Consider the following 17,156-nt stretch of genomic DNA (forward strand, 5'->3'; position numbering starts at 1 on the left):
TACAGCTCCAGGAGTTAATAATGCTTAGCTTAGACCCTGGTGACTTTGTGCTTTGAAGCAGATCTTGTTGAAGCTAAATATAAGCAAGCCAAGATGGTATTTGGGCTTTTCCTTCTGGTTGCTCTGGCTGAAAATGTGCCTTCTGGGGCTCGTAGAACAGACAGGGGTTTGTTTGGTGGTGGTCAGTGAACAAAAAGATCCAGAGCCCCAAACTGTGGTGTAAAAAGCCCCCTGTGTTAAACAGCAGAACTGGTTTGTGGGAGATACTTTTCCCCTCTGCCACATCACATCCCTCTGAGGTTTTAGAAAGTCCCTGTAGAAACAGGAGCTTGCATTACTGGAAGAAGCTCCCAGGCCATGATCTGCAGAACAATGTGTCCTGTCATCCCCTTCAGAAAGAAACATCATCTTCCACTCTAAAACTCACCCTGGGAGTTCTTCTGTGGAAGCCAACCCCAGCGCTTCGCAACCTCCACCATCAGAAGTGTGCTTCTCGTATGGAAACTCTCATGGCATCCTCTGCCAGTGGGGAGGGCCAGAGGCAAGAAGCAGAGGGTAGGTGAGAAGTGGAACAGGTGCTTGGAGGTGTTAATGCAGTCAAGAGTCTGCTCTCCTGTTGTGGCTGGTTCCATGCATTGGGTTTGTCCATGCATTAGGTTTGGGATGTTCAGGCCATGTGCCTCTGCCCATGCTGTGCTGGAAAGAGGTCCCTGGGGCTGAGGGATGGCAGCTAAAGCAGATGCTCCACAGCCTGGGAGATGGTTGCATCCTTACATAATTTATGAGCATGAGAACTTGAGAATCTGTCACAGATCAGCAGATCTGTGGCTGGCCAGATCCAGCTTCAGATTTGTGCTTCTGCAAGCAGACCTCCAAAATTAAACCAGCCAATGTGCCTGGCAGGAGAGGGGTGAGGACTGCTTGCATGGCTGTCTTCAGCTTCCAACAAGTCCAGGAGCTGCTGATGGTTTAGAATGCAAGGAATTAAAACAGGCAAATAAGAACTTAAAATGACTTTTCAGTCAGACAGCAAATCTGACCAGCTTCTGCTAATGACTGTCTTCTCGAGATGGAAGTGGAAACTTCAAGCCTGTGGGGACTCAACCCAGGGCTGCTGGTGTTGGATCTGCTCTGTATCTCTGCCAAGCACTGATATTGTCTCACCCCTCATGGGACATTGGCAGTGCTGGTCAGGGTCCTGTTGTCTCCTGGGTCATTCCTTTACCAATGCTGCTGGAACAGAGTGGCATTTCCCAACTGCACAGGGATCAAACTCTTCCCACTTGCTCCTGAATTTGTAACAAGCCATTATCTTTATGGTCTTCTTTGTTTGCTTGTTTAGACGTTAGGTTTGGACCTTGGGAACCCTAACTGCAGGTGTTGTTAAAAAATCAGGAGGAGAAACAAGCAGTGCTGGAGTATCTTTTCCCAGAGCCAAATGGATATGTCTCTTCTCAGGGAATTGCCTCATCCCAACTTGGACATCTCCAGATAGGGCGAGGGAAGAAGCCTCTTACAACCCCTCTGACTATATTTTTGCTCCTTTTCCAGCCACAGAAGATGGAGTTTTGAGATCCACTTGGCAGGGGAAGGCTGGTCGCAGCCCGCTCCAGGCCCTGTATGAGAGTGACCAGGTAAGGGAACAGGAAGATGAAGATGAGGGGGATGGAAAGGCAGTGAGGTGCTAGAGGTTGATCCTTTCTTCCACCCCTCTGATGTGTGAGGCACTGTGCTGTCTGCAACCATCACCAGTGCCCTGTATGAGAGTGACCAGGTAAGGGAACAGGAAGATGGGGGGGATGGAGAGGCAGTGAGGTGCTAGAGGTTGATCCTTTCTCCCACCCCTCTGATGTGTGAGACACTGTGCTGTCTGCAACCACCCCCAAGGTTCCCACATCTGAATGTCTGGCAGTGTCCAAAAGAAAAGACCACACCACTTTGGGGAGTAATTGCTAATTAAAAGCTGCTCATGTCCCTTGCTGGTACTTGTGCAAATGTTTTCAGTGCCAGTGAGCTGAGCCATAGCTGGGCAGTCCTTTGAGATTTTGCCATCTGAGGACTTCAAAATCCATCTCTGGGCCACCACAGCAGGGCAAGACCATCATTGCTGCTCTCTCTGACCTAGTAATTGATAGATAGTTCTATGCTGGGTGCTACACAAGCACATACATAAAGCTGGACCAAGCCATGAGGGGTTTACAATCCTGGAACATCTCAGTCTTCTCCATCACCCTGAAGATTGCCAGCTACACCTGCTGAGAAAGAGGCAGCCTGGCAAAGTCTGGGCAAGGAAAATATTTCCCCCACAAAGTGAGCTTAGTGCATCCCTGCCCATGCAGAGGCCTGCTGCAGGACAAGCCATGGCTGCCACCTGAGACAGGGAGCCCTCACCCCTACCTTATGTACAGCCCAGCTGGCACTGGTGACCTGGCATCAGGAAAGGTGTCCAGTGTGCACCTGGAAGCTGAGTGAGAAGTTGAGGGTTTGTGGCTGAAGCTGCACAAGGTGTGTTGGTCTCCTACTGCATTTCCCCCTTGGGTGGGCATTTTCCCTCATCCAGCCAGGCTGGTCTTTGCAGAAGGTTACTCACCCACTGCTTCCCTGCAAGAAGTCCTGCAGGAAACCACCCTCCAGCTGGTGCAACTGACTGGGCCATAGCCACAGCCCCCAGCTCCAAACTGCCCTCTGCATTTCCCCACAGCCATGGGGCAGTCTGCAGCCCCCAAGAGGCAGAGGGCAGTGCTCTTGGTCCCTGCAGCTGGCTGCCATCCCCACCACCTCCCCACTGCCCACCCGTAATGCTCGCTGCAGCTGGAGCCTCCAGATCTCCTTTCTGTAGGCAATACTTAGTGTTACTGTCCAGGTCGATGCTTTTACATCTGAAAGCAGCCAAATTACTTTTGCTCAGGGAAAAAAATGGCAACTGTGGCCTTCCTTGGCCCTCTTGCCAGCAAACCCTAATGCTGCTGGAATGTCGTGGTGTTATTTCCTTAAGTGATACTTAATTTCCCTGCCTTTTAAAGAGAAGGAAATGAAGGGAGTCATTTTGCTCTGAAATAACTGCAAGGCATGCACTTATTCCAGTGGGTGGCTGTTGAAAAGTAGTCACACTTGTTGCCATGCCTGCAGACAGACAGTGTCTGTCTGTCTGTCTTTCTGGTCCAGTAGTTGTGAATTATGCCAAGTGCAGGGTAAAACACCTGGGAAAAAAAAAACCAGCAACCAAACCCTACTGTTAAAAATGCCTTTGCTTATTTCTGTGTGAAAGCATTTGCAAAAGGGGCTTCCACTTTGAAATGGTGGGGGGGAGCCTCTAAACAAAAGAGATTTCTACTGAAAGGCTTGGTGGTGTCCCAAGGAGCTGTGCCACCAGAATGCCTCTTCAGTTAGGGTTATCACCTACCCAAGTGCATCTTCATAAACAAGTAACCAGCAGTGTAAAACCCTTTTCATTGAATCAAACAGGTTGGAAGAGACCTCCAAGCTCATCCAGTCCAAGCTAGCACCCAGCCCTAGCCAGTCAACCAGACCATGGCACTAAGTGCCTCATCCAGGCTTTGCTTCAACACCTTTTGTTCATCTTTCCTCCATCTGAGCACTTTGTCATCTCCTTCTTGAAAGGAGCAGGGATGGGCAGCTTTATCCTGCCCCTGTCTCAGTTTACTCTCCATACAAGAAAGCTGTCACTATGGTGACCTGGATAAGGTTATTTCTTTTGTGGAGCTGAGATCCAGAAGGATCTCAGTATGGTTCTTCCCTTGCAGGAGGAGCTTTTTTTGCCGAGGTGTTGTTGTCCCTCTGAAGGTGACAAGTCTGCTGGATCATCCAGGCAGTTTGTCTGGGAATCTCAGCTTTATGAAGCTCCAACTCCACAAGATTGCTTCTACCAAGCTCCAGTGCCTCCCCAAAGCCTTTCTGGTCTCCCAGGAAGGTGTGAGGGTGCACCTGAAGCTTGGCAGGCCTAAATGGTGACAGCTGTCAGCAGGGACGTAGGGACCAAGGAGGCGTCTTGCCCTTGCCCTTCATCTTGAGGTCCCCATGTGTCTGTGTGTCCTGTGGTGCCCTGTGTTGCTGGCAGGACTGTCTTCACAATGACAAAGTGGAAGCTGATGTCTTGCAACATGGGGATCGTTGCAACAGGGAGCCAGAGCTGCCTCGAGTTAGCAAATGGGTGGTGAAGCCGTTAGCAGTTGGTCGTGGTCTGGACAAGGCTGTTGGAGGTTCTCAGCAATGACCTCAGAGCTGAATGCAAAACCTCCCTATCCTGGTGAGCAAAAGGAGAAGGGAGTGGGTAGAGGAGGGGACCTTCCCCTTCTGAGTTCCTGGAAATGGATGTTCCTCAGATGTTTTAATGATATTTTGGGATTTCTGATGAGAACCATGACAGGAAATGTCACATCTCCAAATCTTGCAGCTGGGCCAGGGGGCTCTGGGCTCGTGGGAAGCCAATGCAGCAGGTGCCAGAATCAAAAGGGATAAAGCACCGTATATGAACTCCTCATCCCTGTAGACAGAGACTGGGATTAGAGCTGAGGCACTGGACTGGCTGGTTTAGAAAAAGTCCCTCAGGAGAAGAAACCCAAAGCCCTCAGGAAGGCCTCCATCACCTTGCTCCTCCATCATGCCTTGCCATCCAGCGTGGTCTAAGGAAGGGCTTTAGCTGTGTGGGTGCTGTAGCAAATAGTCCATTACTGCCTGTCTCTTCGCTTCCTTCACCAAAGCAAGTTGTGTTCAAAGTCAGCGCTGTCCCCAAAGATCCTATGTGGGTGACTGACCAACCCAGGCGCAGGGAGAGAATGGGGACAGCTGTGGGGTGTGGGCAGGGCAGCAACCATCTCTTCATTTTTCTCTCCCCAGTTTGAGCAGTCGTCACGGCAGGCAGTTCACCAGCAGAGACGGGAGCTGTTGAGCAACATCTGCAACCGTTACACCCGCAAGCGGCGCCTCCTGCGGCCGGATGACTTGCGGCACTTGGTGGTGGATGACACGCACGGGTTGCTCTACTGCTACGTGCCCAAAGTGGCCTGCACGAACTGGAAGCGAGTAATGATGGTCCTCACGGGGCAAGGCAAGTACCGGGACCCCCTGGAAATCCCTGCCAACGAGGCCCACGTCTCATCCAACCTGCGCACCCTCTCCGAGTACAGCATCCCCGAGATCAACCACCGCCTGCGCAGCTACCTCAAGTTCATCTTCGTGCGGGAGCCCTTCGAGCGCCTGGTCTCGGCGTACCGCAACAAGTTCACCCGCAGCTACAACACAGCCTTCCACAAGCGCTACGGGACCAAGATCATCCGGCGGCACCGCCGGGAGCCCAGCGACCGGGCCCTGGAGCGCGGGGACGACGTGCGCTTTGAGGAGTTTGTCTACTACCTGCTGGACCCACGGACGCAGCGGGAGGAGCCCTTCAACGAGCACTGGGAGCGGGTGCACTCGCTTTGTCACCCCTGCATCGTCCACTACGACGTGGTGGGCAAGTATGAGACCTTGGCTGAGGATGCCAACTACATCCTCCAGCTGGTTGGGGCTGACACCAGCATCAAGTTCCCGTCTTCGTCCAAGAGCACCAGGACGACGGATGACATGACAGCACAGTTCTTCCAGGACATTAGCCCCTTCTACCAAAGGAGACTCTTTAATTTATACAAAATGGACTACTTGCTCTTCAATTACTCCATCCCCTCATACCTCCGCATCCGATGAGGCAGGGGCTGGGGGGAGAGGCAGAGGAGAACTGGGTAACTCTCGTCTTGCCATAATTCCTCTCCTCCCACCCTGTGTTCATCTCATTTGGCTATCTCCTCCATGCCTTCTGTGTTGTGGTCTGCTCCATATCGTGATGTCTCATGCATGGTCTGGAGGGAGGACACCTCTCAAAACACTGTGGCTGGAGCTTTTCCTTCCCTTTCCCTCCCACCCTATAGGGAATGGTGGTGGGACCAGACACTGCCAGGTAGCAGGAGCTTGCCTTGACTAGGACTTTCTTAAAACTAGGAGACTCCTCTGTAGAGCCAAGTCTTGGGAAGGCTCCTTTTTTTTTGGGCAGGATCCCTTCAGGTCTTTCTCCTCCTCACTGGGCTGTTTGGGGATGGACACAGTGTCTCAGAGGTAGGGGTGGAGTGCGTCAAAGACTTGCATAGAACCAGAAATAAAGCAATAATTTAATGTGGTTTTTCTTTCCTTTTGTTTAAAATTGCTCCTTCCTTTTTGCCTTGTTCTCCTCCACCCTCCCTCAGCTTTCCCCCCACCACCCTCCCTCCCCCACTGCTGTGTTACTGTGACCACACATTTCTCCCTGACAAAGCCTGGAAGGCTCTTTGGTTCCTCTCCTTCCACATGCTCTCAGCTGAGATGCAAAATACCCTAGAGAGAGAGAGACAAAGAGGAGCAGGCTCACAGCAGGTATGGGCTGATGCAGACAACGATGCTTTCTCCTCAACTACAGCAGCAGAGCTCTCCATGCCTTTGTCTGTCTCTGATTTCTGGTCAAATCAAATAAATCCAGGCCCCACACCTCCTGTATTTTAAGAACAAGTGCTAACTCTTTTGCAGAGCCATATGTACAGTATGAGTGCAGGTGTCTGCTCAGATGAAATCACATCGTCCAGGCCACGCTGGGCTGACAGGACCCATCTGCCACTACCAACTTCTTGTCCCCTACCTCTATGTGCTGCACCCATTCAGTGCCTCCTGCATGGGGTGGTCACATTTTAACAGGGGATGGAGGAAGGTGCTGGGGCAGATTTGAGTTGTAAAGCGCTTTATGGAGCATTGTGCTGGGATGTGGGAGATCACCATGGTAATGAAAAGGTGATGCTGGACTGGCAAGACGGGAGAAGAGAGTGCTTGTGTGTGTCTGTGTGTGTGTATGTGTGAATGAGCGAGAACTGAGAATAAAAATGGGGACAGAGACACCTAGAGGAAAAAAATCTCCTTTGCCAGGCTGCTTTTGGATGGTTCATGCCTTGAAGAAGAAATGGGGAGGGGATGGTGAACCGTGAAAAGAAAATGACAAACCCAGCCCTAGGATTTTAAATTGAAATCAGTATAAGGAGTAGTATTTTGTTCAAACCATATTTCACTCTTGCCTCTTCGGCCTTGGCTTGCTGGCTGCCTTTGGAAATAAACAGGCTGGTAAGGATGCTGTAGAGTGAGGCTGCTGGCTGGGCTGCGAGCACTTGACTTATTAGTGCAATACAATGGGAGGTTTTATAACCCCACAGTGCTCTCAGGCTCTCTTTTAAACAATGCTTTCATCTAACAACTCTCAGCTGTTGGATCTTAACCTTTTTTTTCCTCCCTGCCTCTGATTGCACCTCTACACTGCCGCTCCCTCCTTCATCGCTCCCACTGATGGTTTGCTTTAGCAAAGCAATGAAAAAGAGAAATAAAACTGCTTGGTGATCCTGGCAGTCTGATTGATTCTCCCAATCTGGACTGGAGATCCAGCAGAAACGGCCTTTCTGGTGCTATCTTAGTATCTCCTGGTCTAGCTGGAACTCAAAGCACAAAAACTAGGTTATATGATGCAACAAATTTCATCTGCAGGGTTCTGGCTGGGAGTGCATTCCTCCTGCTTGCTCAGGAGCCTCACCTGCCCCGCTCAGCACTGCCTCGGCTTGGAGAAAACATTCTTCAGGTCAGCACAAGCTCTTCTCATTGCCTTTGGTCATGAATCATAATTTGGGGGCAGATTCAGAGTCACACAGGGATGGATTTTTGGATGGACTTTCTCTCTCTCCCTTCCTTCCTTCCTTCCTCCCTTCCTTCCTTCCTTCCTTCCTTCCTTCCTTCCTTCCTTCCTTCCTTCCTTCCTTCCTTCCTTCCTTCCTTCCTTCCTTCCTTCCTTCCTTCCTTCCTTCCTTCCTTCCTTCCTTCCTTCCCTCCTTCCTTCCTTCCTTCCTTCCTTCCTTCCTTCCTTCCTTCCTTCCTTCCTTCCTTCCTTCCTTCCTTCCTTCCTTCCTTCCTTCCTTCCTTCCTTCCTCTCTCTCTCTTTTGCTCTTTCTTTCTCTCTCTTTCCTTTTCTCTTTCTTTCTCTCTCTTTCCTTTTCTCTATTCTTTTCTTCCTTCCTCTCTCTCTTTCTTCCTCTCTCTCTCTTTCTTTATTCTTTCTTTTTCTTCCCTTCCTTACTTCCCTTTTTCTTTCTCTTCTCCCCTCTCTTCTGTCTCTTCTCCCTTCTCTTCTGTTCCCTGCAGGTAGCTCTTAAAAGCTGATGGCACAGTGAACGCCAAGGGCAGCCATACCCAGGCGCTGTCTCCATTGTGATCTCTGGGGAGCAGAAGCAAAGAACGGCATGCTCTGGGCTTTGTCTTTTGGCCAGCTGCTTTCTAAGCTTTCCTGCCATTCGGAGGTGGCCTCAGCTGTCACAGCAATTTGATCAGCAGCCTGTCCCCCACCATCCCTACCAGACCCAATCCAGTGCCCCAAAACAGCAGCAAAGGCACTTGAGTATGGGAGCAAATGAAGCCCTCCAGCCTCAGACGTAGGCTGCTAAGGACAATACTCTGCTGAGATTTGAGCTGCGGCAGCACAGCCTGTTGGGGCTCGTAGGACCTTTGGAACACCATTTTGGGGCTTTTCCTGAAAAATAAAGGACCTCAACCAACAGCCACAATCCAGCCCATTTACTCCTGGCTTTTCCCCTGCCTAAATACAGCTTTCCAAAGCAAAACCTGCCCAACGCGAACAGAAAATAGCCACTTTGTGCTCGTGAAGAACCACCTTCAGCCCGGGATGGAGCTTTCCGGGGCTGGAAACGCTTTGCCCCTGCCAAACCAAGCAGGAGCCAGGGCCGGGGGCTGCGGGAGCCTCTCTGGACGCCGAGCAGCCGCTGCCCGACCCCTCCCCGGCCACCGCCGAGCGAAACCGCAGGGCTGGAGCCAAACGGAGGTAGGACGACACCGTGTGGCCACCGCGGGGAACTGCAGGCGTGCGCATGGCCGGCAAGACTTGGGCTGCTGGCAGCCGTTTCTCTGAGGGACTCCTAGATTGGCTTTATTACCTGCGTCACTGCATCCCTTTCACTTGCCGGAGGAGAACAATATCCACGTTCTCCACGCCACCTCTGCAAGTGTCATTGGGTTTTGTTTTCCTCTCCACTTGGGGCTGGGAACGTGGGGGCACCTGACATACACCAGGGGCTTGAAACATAAGCAGCTGCCTGGGGACTGTCTGCCAGGAGCACAGACTAGAGTGTCATCCTCTCAGCCCTGTCGCAGCACCCTACTGCTTCCAAGAGGATGATGATGGTCTGGGTGATGAAGGACACGTAGGCACTGCTGAGATTCCAAATGGGATCAAACTGCAGCCCTAAGGGATGTGTCTGGCTTAGTGGCAACAGGACTTTGGTGCAGTTGGCTTGTGGGACTGCCCCCCACATACTCTATTGTGTTTTGGCCAAAGTTTGGTAGCAACAAGAGGTGAAGACTCCTCTTAAGCACACCTGTAACCAGTGAGGTGAAGACAGGATGAGCCATAGCACAGAAACGTGCTCAGCTGCTGTCACCTGGACAAAGAGCAAAGGGAGCATCCCAAGGGCAGCAGGGGCTTTTCTACTGGTGCATGGACTTCCTTTGGAGCCCTTAAATCCAAGCCTCACAATAAAAGTTCAAACCAACTTGCCCTTTCTGCAGGGACATGAACCTTCTTTGCAGGGCCCAGGGATAAGTGTGGCTGCTACACCCCACACTGACCTCCTGCGCCTGAGGTGTGCTGGGAGCAGCTCGGCTGGGGGCCATGGAGGGAGTGTCCTGCTGCAAACCCGGGAATGCACTCGGTGTCTCTACTGCACTCATTGCACCAACCCTGCCAAAAGGACTGGAGGAATCTGGCAAGCATGGCTGCAAATAACAGCCTACCCCAGATCCAAGCAGCTCATCTGCTGGTACGTGTGTGGTTGGGCACTGTACCTTGCTGATTGGGCAGCGTTGTTTTCTGCCCAGGCTGAAGTCCTCAGTGCCAGTGATGGGTATGGTCTAGCCTTGAGCTCTGTGGTTAAGGGTTGGACTTGATGATCTGTGAGGTCTCTTCCAGCCCTGATGATACTGTGATACTGTGACCAGGGTGTCAGAGAGAGAACTGTGATGCCCAACACCACTAAGGTCACCCCAACTCTGCCACAGGGGCCCAAAGACAGAATATTCTGAGTTAAATGTGGTGGTTGTACACAGCTCAGCCTCTGACGAGGAATAACCTTGAGAACTCTATTTAAACCTTCCCTTCTCCACTCCTTCATTGAATACCTATCAATTAAAGAAGCAAAAGGTGGCCCTTCCCATATGGAGTAGTGTTCAAGCAGCCTCACTTTGATACGTCCACCTGTGTACATAAATACAATGCAAATAATGATTGGAATGAACAATAAATTATTTCAAACAACTGAGATACCCCCAGGTGGTAATATATGTGCAGTATTTATATGTGTGGATTAAGTACATATTACAAGACCAATTAAACAGCATTTATAGGCATCTGTTGAGTGATGGCATTTGTATGGCTTTAATACTTGATGGCTCTTTGGTTTCTGGATGGCTGCAAACATATCTGTGTGTACAGTGTCATATATATTATATAAACACTCTCCCCACACTTCCTACAACCCTGAGCATTGCCACAGCTCATAATGACTCAGCAGCTGATGGTGAGCAGGCTCTAATGCCACCAGCAGCTCTGCATGCTCAGAGTGTGCCAGGCACTGCGCCAGTGCTGTGGGTATTTCATGCTTATGCAGCTGCTGGCCTCATCCCTGTGGCCCATGTGAAGCTGTTGAGCTTCTCCTTCCAGTGGAACAAAACTGTGTTTCAGTGATAGGGAGGTTTCCTTCCAGAGCTTACTGTGCACCACAGACTGGGTTGTTTACCAGTTGGAGGATTAAATAGACTTCTATTGAAGGGGGGAAAAAAATATGTAAGTGTTTTCAAGTATGTCTTGGAAGCAGTGTCATGCTTGAAGGACAGACTTTCTTGTGTTTGCTGGTTGGCACTTCACAAGGACATTGCATCTCACACAAAGTAGAGTTGCTGGAAAATTACTGTATTAGGATGGGGTTAGTGAGAGTGGAAGCTGCAGGGGAAGAAAAGAAATGCTTCGACTACCCTTGAAAACAAGCTCCTGCTTCCATCTCTCTCTAGGGCTGGTGATGGCACTTTCTTTGCTTGCAAAGAGAAACTGTTCTGCAACTAGCAATGAGGGAATATTCCTCCCTGATGTGGCTGGGATCGCCCCAAGGTCCCAGTAGCCACCCCAGCACCCCAACATGCTAGCTTTGGGGTGGTGCAGGGCAGGCACCCACCTCCTCTCAAATCCCCATGCTCTTGCTTGTCATCCACCCAACGACACTGACGTGGACCTGAGATTTAGCTTATTCTAGGACAAGTGATATTAGGAGGAAGATCTTGCCAGAGAGAGTGATTGGCATTGGAATGGGCTGCCCAGGGAGGTGGTGGAGTTGCCATCCCTGGAAGTGTTCAAGCAAAGCCTGGATGAGGCACTTAGTGCCATGGTCTGGTTGACTGGATAGGGCTGGGTGCTAGGTTGGACTGGATGATCTTGGAGGCCTCTTCCAACCTGGTTGATTCTATGATTCTAAGTAGTAGTCGATTTCAGGACCAAGCCTAAAGCTCACAACTAATATAGCATGAAGGAAAACCAAGGGAGATTAAACTCTCTAGATTTTACAGTTTTTCACTGCCTCCTACTACAACCTGAGTCAGCTGGCTGATGGCTGCACAGGGCTTGAAGGATCCATCCCAAAGCAGCTTGTTTATCTCTCTCTCTCTCTCTCTCTTTCTCTGTCTTTATTATTAAAAATAGCCAGTTTCATTCTTCCCCTGACACTCCACAATTTGCTTTATTTCTCACTGGAGCTTAGAACAAGGGAAGCCTTCAAGCCTAAGGGATCTCATGGCATTTGATGAGTCTCTCAGTCCAGGTCAGCCCAAATGGGCAGGTCAGCAGGCAAAGACAATGAGCAGCGAGCAGGGAGCTCTCTTCTCTCACCTTGTCATTTTTAAGGAAGCTCATTATTTGGGAGCCATGAGGGACAGATACAAACGAAGTTCACTTGCTTCAGATGGAGATGCTGGTGTGGTAGTGAAAAGCTGGGCACAGTAATGACGCAGGCACAGCAGCAGACAAGCAGGATCCACTGCTGACAAGGCATTCCCTGCTGGGTTATGCTGAAGACAGAAATCACCATGAAATGTCCACATCCTGTCTGGGCTCTGCTACCCACACAGGCTGTCTCTGAAACCATGTGAATTTTGTGATGGAAAAGGCAGGAAAGCAACCCCAAACAAAATTACTCCGATGCAACACCACGGGGAGCACAAAACCAGGTAGGGCCTGCTGTGGTGTACTGAGAGCTCTTAAAAGCTGAAGATCCTGCAGGCATCTGAACACTACATTTGGCTTTTATTGGGAGTGAAGTGAGATGACTACTGGACAACTCAGCAGCTTCTCTCCCTGCTGAGATGGGCACTGCGCTCAGGGAGTGCTGCCACCTGCTCATGGAAGAGCTGGAGGTGCTTTTGTGGAGGGGCACATTCAGATGGAGTTACAAGAGCACTAATTTCTTAAGCCATGCTGCAGGGTTACATATAACATTTGCTAGCAATAGGCCTTTCTAATTTGCACAGGGAAAGAAAGGAGGAAAGAGTGAGGCCAAAGAGCCAAGTGACTGCCCTTTTGCTGCCCTTGGGAAAAAAAAGGGAAAGGAAAAAAATCCCCTTTTATTGAAACCATTTCCTTTGGTTGTATCATTTCTCTGGAGGCTGGAAGACATTTTCAGCCTTGAGTGCATTCCCTGCACTAAGTGCACAGGCACAAGGCTGATGATGGTTGGCTGCCCCCCAGGGGGTAGCCTGGAGAGCAGCCCTTTGTAATCTTGCCACATCAGCTCATAGCCCCAGCACCTCCTGCAAGGGGGGTACCCCCAAGTCCAGCATGGGCAAGGTCGGTATAGGTCACCACAGCCCAGCTGGGTCCCACAAGTAGGACACAGATGGCATCCATTATGTGTTCCCCATCCATGTCCTCTGTCAACACTGACAACCAGAACAAGCTGAGCTCTGCCCAGAAATCCCCTGACGAAGGGATGCACCAGTGCCAGGGCTTTGTCACAGTCACACAGCAGAGAAGCAGCCACACTCTTGGCACTGGGAATTCGCACTGGAGGAGGCTGGCTGGATCTCTTTTAGACTGCACCAGTCATGGGCTCCAGCCTGGGACTCCTGAGGGATTGGAAGGAGCAAGGGAAAAACCTGTGCTGCTACTGCTAAAGACCTTCACAGCAGAGGGCTGCAGTGTCCTCAAGAGTTTTGCCTTAGGATTGGTCTTGCTTTAGGACCAGCTTTACCTGATTCATGGCAGCAGCAAAAGCATCGTGATCTGAAGATGACCTTTCCTGGGCAGTGGGGACATGCAACGACAAGGGAAAAAAAGCCTTTGTTGAGGCAGGAGTTGTTATTTTCCAGGACTGCTCAAGCCAATGCCACATTTGAGCTAATAAAGATGTACAAAACAAAAGTCTGAGCTTCCCGTTACTAAAATCTCTGCATAGGGATCTCCTAATGCAGCCCCTTGGAAGTGGAAGCAGCAAGCAGACGCTTGCTTTGCTCTGCCCACCCGCCCCCTGCGCTGCCGCGGCTGCAATTATCACACGTGGGTGCTCGGGGCGGACAGCAGCGCAGCCGAGCAGAGCTGACAGCAGCGCAGCCGAGCAGAGCTGACAGCACACAGGCTGCAGCAAGAGATAAACCAGCGAGGCCCAAGAAGGGGTGTGTGTGGGGGGGGAACATGTGTCTGGAATGCTGAAATCCGCCCCCCTGCCAAGCTGCTGTGCGCATACTCCCAGCACAGCCAGCACGGGGTCATTTATCCTTCCTAACAGAAAAAAGGCAGAGGAGGCTTGGAGATGGGGGGAGGAGGCAGCTGATTTGTTTTTTCAGAGGGTGCTTTTCCCCACGCTGGTTAGCCCAGAGATGAACAGCTTTTGCTGCTGGGGACCTGAAGCCACATACTGACCCTGTGCGGGGATCTCAGCTCTGCAGCTGAGATGAGAGCAGGACTGGGAGCAAAGAAATACCCAAGGCCAGCAGGCACCCAGCACAGCTCAGATCAAAGAGCTGGCAGGTCCTTGAACCTGGCATCTGTCTGCCAGCAAGCTGGGGCACTTGGCCTGCTCCTTTCACTTCTCTAACGCATACAAGGCAGATTATTATTGAAGCTGAGCAAAGTTTTGATCCACGTCAACTCCTGTCTATTGGGCATCTTCTTATCCAGAGGACCCTACAGCTTCTTGATTGCAGTGACAATTAGCTGCTTTCAGGCCCATAAGCATCCCAGATGTGTTCTGGTAGCAAAAGATACCTGCCCTGGAGCGAGAACCCAAGGACTCATTTGCCAAATCCTCACCAAGCCCAACAAGGTCCTTACACACAAGTGCAGATTCTACACTCAGCACACAGCAACTGCTACTGAGTGGATGGTGACTACGGGGGAGGGAATGGGCTTAAATGCTAACCTGAAACGTGTGGGCTGCAAACTGCTGCTCTTGGTGAGGTGACACTGATATTCCTGAAGCCCTATTAAAACTCTGCTGTCCTGCCCTGAGCAGATGAGATAGAAGACAAGAAGACACTGCCCAAGCCCACAGCGTTCCTGTTCTTTAATCACTGTTGCTTGTGTGTTTCTATAAACATTTCAGCTACACTGTAAAAACAAACCTCCCTGCCCCCCCCCGACCGCAATCGATCCCGAGTGTTGGTCAGGCCACAGTGACACTGCCAGGGCAGGGTCGTGTCCCCAGATAACCTCCTGCTACGTCTGAGCCAGCAGGGACCTCACTGAACCAGATCCTGAGCATCTGAGCAATGGAGAGGAGACAACTTAAAAGACTTGGTTGCTCTCCAACTCCAAGGATGCTATGGGAGAGGAAAGGGGGGTGAATAAAGAATTTCCCTTGATGGGAAGTCAGAGTCTGACAGAGGTTGTGACATCCACTTGGAAGATCAGATGCAGTGACCTTGGCAGGCTTTGGAGAGGGTCTGTGGGCTGTGACGTGCTAGGGGCTGAAACCCATCAAAATGCTCATTCGTTACAAATGGCCCAAATGCTCCCCAGTGTTGTGTGTGCTGGGCACAGGGGTCAGCAGCTGCTGCTGCTGCAAACCGGCCTGTGCACTTGTCAGGGCACCAGTCTGTGGGTGCTGATCCTATGGGCAAGCGAGCCCAGCTGTAAGGCACGATGGGGAGGAGAGATGGGGCCTTGGGGAGAGGTGGCAGGGGAGGCCCATCCAGCTGGGTGACCCAGCGTTCATCACCGAGTACCCCGTTATCCTAGAGGAAAGCACCGTGTCAAACAGGTGATGTGGAACAGCACATGGTCTCTCAGTTCCCCAGGTTCATGTCTGTACCATGGATGAACCAAACCAGGCGGAAACAGACAGCCAGGAATCCAGTGCCCAGGAGATCCCCCAGGGCAGTGAGGTAGGGGATGGAGAAATTATCTGGATCCAGAGCCTTTCTCCACATCAGGCGCACGAGGAGGTCAGCCACGTAGAGCAGGATTCCCACCTGAGGAGAGGCAAGAGAGGCCCTGCTGTGAGGCAGCAAGAAAGTAATGCATTGCTTCCCTGAGCTCACAGCCGAAATGATGTGGCCACAGCCAAGACAGCAGTGCTCATGGGGATCACTGAGAGGTAAAGGTCTTCCCCAGACAACTGCTGTTCCAGGAGGGGGCAGCACTGCGATGGGTGCAGCAGGCTTCAACCCCTGGGCACTGCATGGCATTGCCCATTGTGCCTCACCCCCAGATCACAGAATCACACAATGTCAGGGGCTGGAAGGGACCTCAAAAGCTCATCCAGTCCAACCCTTCCTGCACAGCAGGATCACCTAGAGCAGATCACACAGGAATGCATCCAGGCAGGTTTTCAATATCTCCAGAGAGGGAGACTCCACAGCCCCCTGGGCAGCCTGTTCCAGTCTTCTGTCACCCTCACAGGGAAAAACTTTCTCCTTATGTTTAAATGAAACTTCCTATGCCTCAACTTCCACCCATTGCCCCTTCTCCTGTCATTGGGCATCACCCAGCAGAGCCTGGCTCCAGCCTCCTAGCACTCACCTTTTACATATTTACAAACACTAACGAGGTCACCTCTGTGTCTCCTCCTCTCCCAGCAGCACAGCCCCAGCTCCCTCAGGCTCCCCTTGTAAGGGAGATGTTCCATTCCCTTCGTCATCTTTGTGGCTCTGCACTGGACTCTCTCAAGCAGTTCTCTGTCTCTCTTGAACTGGGGGTCCAGAACTGGACACAGTACTCCAGATGTGGCCTCATCAGGGCAGAGTAGAGGGGCAGGAGAATCTCTCTTGACCTACTAACCACAGCCCTTCTAATACGCTCCAGAACGGCATTAGCTTTCCTGGCCACAGGAGCACATTGCTGGCTCATGGTTGACCTCCCATCAACTAGGACCCCCAGATCCTTTTCCCCTTTGCTGACTTCCAAGAGGTCAGTCCCCAAGCTATACTGATCCCTGAGGTTGCTCCTTCTCAGATGCAAGACTCTACACTTGTCCTTGTTGAACTTCATTACATTTCTTCCTGCCAGCCACATGTGTAGGGGGCACACTTTAACAGCTCACCAGCACCATGTGGCCCAAAACGTCTCTCAAAGGTACAATTCCCACCTCTCATGCCATGAATTGGAATGCTCCCATTCACTGCACCTGAAACAGGGCTGCTGCCAATATGCAGGCAGCTCCAAAGGATAAGTCTGTAGCCAGATTCCTTCTCTCCGTGCTGCTTCTTTCCATTAGAAATTCACATTGCATCTACTTTGTTTTTCCTTAAAGTCTCAGTGAACAACTGGAGTTGGAGGCAGTTTTTACATCAAAGTTATCCCAAGCAGCACTGACATGTTAAAAAAAAAATAAAATGATTTCTGGGTTGTTTGTTTTTCATTCATCTCAACAGTTTTTAAATCTTAGTTGTGATTTAACTCCTATTTCATTCCCCATTCTGATAAACAGATGGAGGAAAGCAAATGCTTCAGTGAAAGATTAAAGACAGTCTAGCTAATTGAATTAAGAAGGGAGAAAGAGTTTGCACCCCCACATTTATGGTGCCTCCATGGGAGACCACAGCACAACAGGAGC

The 17,156-nt window shown here is 51.0% G+C and overlaps 2 protein-coding genes across 8 annotated transcripts in view; one reads left to right on the forward strand and one right to left on the reverse strand.

Annotated features, from left to right (window-relative positions):
- The window catches only part of CHST13 (carbohydrate sulfotransferase 13), a 95,363-nt gene extending 89,198 nt beyond the window's left edge, over window positions 1-6,165 (forward strand). For all 5 annotated transcript variants that reach the window (XM_064156056.1, XM_064156058.1, XM_064156059.1 and 2 more), the window contains 2 exons: window positions 1,552-1,634; window positions 4,858-6,165. In XM_064156056.1, coding sequence (XP_064012126.1) covers window positions 1,552-1,634; window positions 4,858-5,703 — 929 coding nt within the window. In that variant the 3' untranslated portion in view covers window positions 5,704-6,165. The remainder of the gene's footprint in view (window positions 1-1,551; window positions 1,635-4,857) is intronic.
- An 8,482-nt stretch (window positions 6,166-14,647) lies between these two features.
- The window catches only part of SLC41A3 (solute carrier family 41 member 3), a 30,346-nt gene continuing 27,837 nt past the window's right edge, over window positions 14,648-17,156 (reverse strand). For all 3 annotated transcript variants that reach the window (XM_064156063.1, XM_064156064.1, XM_064156062.1), the window contains one exon: window positions 14,648-15,573. In XM_064156063.1, coding sequence (XP_064012133.1) covers window positions 15,388-15,573 — 186 coding nt within the window. In that variant the 3' untranslated portion in view covers window positions 14,648-15,387. The remainder of the gene's footprint in view (window positions 15,574-17,156) is intronic.

This window comes from Pogoniulus pusillus, chromosome 16, assembly GCF_015220805.1.
Source record: "Pogoniulus pusillus isolate bPogPus1 chromosome 16, bPogPus1.pri, whole genome shotgun sequence".
Lineage (NCBI taxonomy): Eukaryota > Metazoa > Chordata > Aves > Piciformes > Lybiidae > Pogoniulus > Pogoniulus pusillus.